Raw genomic sequence first — 5,294 nt, forward strand, 5'->3', positions numbered from 1 at the left:
CCCCCCGCGGCCCCTCCCTCCCCTGCCCAGCCCCCGGCCCCGCAGCTCGGCAGCAGCTCACGTTGATAAGAAAGGACTTGCTGTTGAGAAGGTTGGAGAACTGGTAGAGGGCCTGCTCCACGGTGGGCCGCCGCGACTCAGGAATGTCCAGCTTGCCTGTGATCATCACGTCCTTGTCACCGTCCTTGGAAGGCAGGAAGAAGACGCGGTCCGTGTAGGTCTTGTAGTCCAGCACTGGAATGCCGGCCTCATGCACGTCGTTGGTCTGGTCCTCCATCTCGATCATCAGGTCTGCGGATGGGGCTGGTGAGGGCACCGCCCCGCCCGCCGCCCCCTCCCGGCCCGGACGTCCTCCTACCCGTGAACTCCTTCTTGCAGCGGTCGCGCACGCTCTCCTCCAGGCCCTCCAACTGGGACTTGATCTTCTCATACTCACGCTCAGCCTGCTGGCTCTTCCTCCTGGGGGCACAGGGAGGGCCAGGGTCCCGGCTGGGGGCAGGCTCTTGTGGAGGGGGCGGGCTCTCGCGGAGGGGGCAGCGCGGGGACGGGGCTGCGCTACTGTGCGGGGCGGGGCGGGGCGGGGCGGGGCTGACCAGTAGCAGTAGACCGACACGGCAATGATAGCCACCATGGGCACGATGACCAGAGGCAGGATGACGCCGAGCCTGAGCGCCACATCGCTGACACGGGTGTCGTACTCCACGCGGCCCAGCACCCACTCACGTGAGCCGAACTTGACCTGCGCGGAGGGGCCCGTCGGTGAGGGCAGGTGCAGCTTTGACAGGCGCTCCCCTCCCCCACATGCGCCCCCACCCGCAGCCCCCTCCCCCAGCCACCGGCACGTACAATGAACTCGGGCAAGTTGTGGGTGGTGTCCCGCTTCTGCCGCCGCTTGGGCGGGGGCTGCACCTCAGGGGGCTCGCAGTACAGGTCGGTCTCGGTCAGCGTCTTCATGATGCAGCGCTCGGCGCCCACGAAGGCTTCGGCCTCCTGCAGTGTCATCGCCTTGTTCAGGTTGGTGCCCTGGGGGGAGGGGGGAGGTCAGGGGGACCAGCTCAGCCTGGACCTCGTACTCCAAGACCAGAGCCCCCACCAGTCCTCCCCAGGGCAGGACCCTGACCCCCCCACCCAGGCAGGACCCTGACCCTTCCCCCTACGGTCCTCATCCAGGCGGGACCCTGACCCCCCCCACGATCCTCACCCAGGTGGGACCCTGAGGCCCCCACCCAGGCAAGATCCTGACCCCCCCCCCAGGCAGGGCCCTGACCCTTCCCCCTACGGTCCTCATCCAGGTGGGACCCTGACCGCCACCACAGTCCTCACCCAGGTGGGACCCTGAGACCCCCGCCCAGGCAAGATCCTGACCCCCCCCAGGCAGGGCCCTGACCTCCCCCCCAGGCAAGACCTTGATCCCCCGATGCAGGTGAGACCCTGACCCCACCCAGGTGGGTCCCCACGGGCCCCTTTCCGTAGTGTTGTCTGGAGCCACCAGCCTCACCTGGGCATGGATGAGCTTGTTGACCTGCTTCTTGACACCACCTGTGAAGTTCTCGAAGGTGGGGTCAGCCACGTACTCGAAGGCGCCGGCCTCAGTCCGGAGCAGCACGCGGTGCCTGTCCATCTCGACCAGCACCGTGAGGTTATAGGCCTCAGGCTCCTCAGGGAAGGCCGGTGACGAGAAGACCACCCTGCTGTCGCTGTGGTACACGTAGTCGGTGCCCACGACCTGTAGGGAGGCCGGGCCGTCAGGCTGCCCCGCACGTAGCTGATAGCAGCCCCGGCCCCCCAGTGCCGGCACCAAGGCCGATGCACGGACCTTCACGGACTGCAGGGGTCCAGCCTCTCGCCGCCGCCGCCAGGACTGCAGTGGCTCAGCAATGACCACCATGGTGAAACTCTGGACCAGGCTGAAGCCCTGCCCGGTGACACTGATGCTCCTACCGCCACTGCGGGGGGAGGGCAGGGGCTGGAGTCCCGGGTGGTCTGTGTGAGCACGCGCCTCTCGTGGGGGTGTGCCGGGAGCTAGTGACAGAGGCGCTGCCATCCTCGTCCTCGCCACAGGCGAGCAGGGGATGCGGGGCCCGACGGATGCGTCCGCCTGCCCCTGCCCGGCAGGGTTTCAGGAGGAACTGACCCGGGGTGCAGTAGGGATTTCCAGGGCCGCCTCCTGCCACCCCAACCTGCAGCACCACATTCCTGGCAGGCTCAGCCCGGGGAGAAGGGGAGAAGGACGGTAGGTGTGGCTTGGGGGCACGCACCTGACAAAGCTTCGCATCGGCTCAAAGGCCCGCAGCACCGGGTTGTCACGGTAGGTGAACATGATGTCGGGGCTGGGCACGGGTGAGCCCCCGTAGTGCACCACCAGGGGCACCTCGCCCACCTTCCGCTGGGGGCCAGTCACGCACTTGAGTTCTGCCCCAAACTCCTTCCTGGGGTGGGGGTGGGAGTGCATCAGTGTTCCATCACCCTGGGCCCAACCCCGCCCCACATCAGCAGATCAGCTCCCCTGCCCCCTCCAGGGCAGACCAGTGGTCCCCCAGGGCCAGGGCAGACTGGGGCCTCGGCCGGCCCATGGGCAACACCCACACTTCACAGGGGACGTTGTTGAGGGTCACCCGCACGTCCTCCTCGGAGCCTGTGTCCAGGTTGGTACCAGTGATGGTCAGCAAGGTGCCGCCCGCCTGTGGCCCCTGCTTCGGGTCCACTTGGACAGGCTTCGGCTGCTGAGAGAGCAGCAGGCATGTTTGGGTCAGGGATGTAGGGCCTCAGGGTGGTGCTTCACCCCCCCACAGCACCCTGAAGTCAGAACACAGACCAACCCCGACACGCGTGTACACACACACACACACACACACACACACACACACACCACACACGGCTGCTCCCCTCCTCAGGCTGGCAGAACCCCCTGACATGCTGACACATGGCTGCTCCCCCCGCCCAGGCTGGCAGAACCCCCCGACACACAGCTGCTCCCCTCACCAGGCCAACAGAACCCCCTGACACACTGACACACGGCTGCTCCCCTCCTCAGGCCGGCAGAACCCCCCGACATGCTGATACACGGCTGCTCCCCTCCTCAGGCTGGCAGAACCCAGGGGCTGAGCACGTACTTGGTAGGTGAACTGGACGTGGGGCGGCGAGTAACCCAGCTTCCCGCTGACATCCACCTCGACGCCCCCCGTGAAGGGCTCCTCTGAGGCTTCAATCACACATACGATCCTGGGAAGCGACAGGCAGGGCAGGGACACACTCAAGACCACAGCCCCCCGAGGCCCCCACCGTGCCTGGCCGGTGCAGATGGGTGCACAGCCCCCCAGCTCCCCACCACGCTTGGCCCGTCCATGCTGGTGCTGTGGGTATGGTGGAATACGTGCAGGCCGAGGCCACGGCCTCGCCATCTGTCCCATCACCCAGCCTCCAGCAACCCAGGGTGGAGGAGGTGCCCAGGAGGCCCACATGATCCCGTCGGCCGCACGAACCCCAGCGGCTCACCGGGTGGACACGGAGTACCGTTCCGGCTCGAAGGTGCAGTTCCGGCCAGCCACGGTCACTCTCCTAACGTCGTCCGCCTTGATGCCCAAGTTTGACCCGAGGATGGTGATGCGAATGCCCCCTCCCAGCGGGCCCGTCTCGGGCCGGATCTGCAATCAGCAGAGCCTGGCTGACTGTGGCCTGGGCAGGCTGGGGGCGTGTGGGGCAGGGCGGGGGGCTGGGTGGGGGACCCCAGGCCGGGACATGCGCCGGCAGGCTCACCCTGCTGATGACGGGCGGCGGGCACTCGGAGGTGGCGTTGCTGCACAGAGCCTCGTACACGCACTTACTCTGCCCACCACACCACACACACCTATAGGTGGGGTCAGCGGCCAGGCACAGGCTGCAGTCACTGCGGCCGAAGGAGCAGTTGTACAGGGTCACTGGGGAGGGGTGGAGAGAGCGCAAGGGTCAGCAGCGCGCCCCCCTAGCCTGCCCAGGCCCTGCCCACAAGCCGCGCCCCGCCATGCCACGCCCCACTGCACCCACACCTTGGAGCTTGCTGTCAATATTCTTGTTGTAGGACTTGACATACAGATGCAGGGGCAGTGTCTCATTGGCGTCATAGGACAGCTGGGAGGAGGCGGACAGGTAGAGACACGCTGCACTCACAGCCCCATCCATCAGGGCCCACATGACCCCCACCTCGGGAAGCAGACCCAGGCAACAGGCCTCCAGGTGGCTGGATACATTGTATCACCCAGACACACAAACGGTGCTGTGTGACGGACCAGAAGGTGAAGCGGGATGGAGACAGCAGAGGGACTGATCGGGGAGAGGACCGAAGAGGTGGAGACCACGTTGCTGTGCACAGGGGGTGCTCAGGGCTCCCTGGGCAGGGGCCGGGGGGGCCCTCCCTTTCCAGCCCGACCCTCTAAGAGCAGTGAGGAGTCCTGGGAGGTGTACCTTTGGGGTCTGGAAGAAGAAGGTCCCTGTCTCCTGCATGATCACCGGCTTCCTGAACTTGAGTAGGTCACTCCCCACGTCCAGGGAGGTGCTCTGTGGGGACAGTGGCTCAGGAACCCTGCCCGGTCTGCCCACCTCTCTGCCTTGCCCTGTACCCCTCCTGGGACAGACACTTCCCAACTCTGAGCCCCAGCCTGTGTCTCCTGCTGCCTCCAGATGGCCCCACGTGGCACCCTAAGGAACCCTTGGAACATGGCCCACATCTGAGACCATCACCCGGCCCACCCCATGCCCCGTGCCCCACCCCTTGGCTTTGGCTCTTCCCAAACCCCTTCCTGTCTCAGCCCCAGTCTGGCTCCCAGTCCCAGTGCTCGCCAGCCCCCTTCTTGGTCTCTTCATACCCTGTCCCCACGTACATGCCCTCATCCTCCAGCTCCCCTCTGTCCACAATCACCTGAGCACCCCCTCGGTGCCAGGCCCAGGCACCCTGACTTCAGTCTCGAGGAAGGATGACCCCAACTGGCACCCTGCTGGGTCCCGGGGAGCTTGCTCTCTACCCACCTTCACCGTGTCCACGTTCTTGCCCTGAAAGGTCACATCTGTCTCATGGTTCATGGGGATGACCAGGGGGCTGGGGTTCAGGAACTGAGGGCAGTTCTCCTCCTGGGGGACAGGGAGGCTGGTCAGCTGCAGCCAGGTGGCAGTTGAGCAGCCCAGCCACAATGTGGCCCCGCGGCCTCACCATGTGGGCGCGGACGATGCCCTCCTCGGGGTTGGGCGAGGCCTCCCGGCACTCGTGGTAGAGCAGGTCCCACTGGCAGGTCCAGTGGTTGCTGGCGCAGGAGATGCACCTG

At 66.2% G+C, this 5,294-nt stretch overlaps 1 protein-coding gene across 1 annotated transcript in view; it reads right to left on the reverse strand.

The window, feature by feature from the left end:
* Positions 1-5,294, reverse strand: part of PLXNB2 (plexin B2) — a 20,747-nt gene that overhangs the window by 5,938 nt on the left and 9,515 nt on the right. Inside the window, exons 9-23 of the mRNA XM_012556579.2 lie at positions 5,183-5,291; positions 5,002-5,103; positions 4,441-4,533; positions 4,026-4,107; positions 3,757-3,917; positions 3,496-3,644; positions 3,114-3,222; positions 2,587-2,723; positions 2,259-2,429; positions 1,817-1,946; positions 1,499-1,726; positions 847-1,023; positions 594-739; positions 359-459; positions 62-291 (exon numbers count right to left, since the gene is read on the reverse strand). Of these exons, the coding sequence (XP_012412033.2) occupies positions 62-291; positions 359-459; positions 594-739; positions 847-1,023; positions 1,499-1,726; positions 1,817-1,946; positions 2,259-2,429; positions 2,587-2,723; positions 3,114-3,222; positions 3,496-3,644; positions 3,757-3,917; positions 4,026-4,107; positions 4,441-4,533; positions 5,002-5,103; positions 5,183-5,291 (2,125 nt within the window). The remainder of the gene's footprint in view (positions 1-61; positions 292-358; positions 460-593; positions 740-846; positions 1,024-1,498; positions 1,727-1,816; positions 1,947-2,258; positions 2,430-2,586; positions 2,724-3,113; positions 3,223-3,495; positions 3,645-3,756; positions 3,918-4,025; positions 4,108-4,440; positions 4,534-5,001; positions 5,104-5,182; positions 5,292-5,294) is intronic.

The sequence above is a fragment of the Trichechus manatus genome, unplaced genomic scaffold (assembly GCF_000243295.1).
Source record: "Trichechus manatus latirostris isolate Lorelei unplaced genomic scaffold, TriManLat1.0 scaffold00069, whole genome shotgun sequence".
Taxonomy (NCBI): Eukaryota; Metazoa; Chordata; class Mammalia; order Sirenia; family Trichechidae; genus Trichechus; species Trichechus manatus.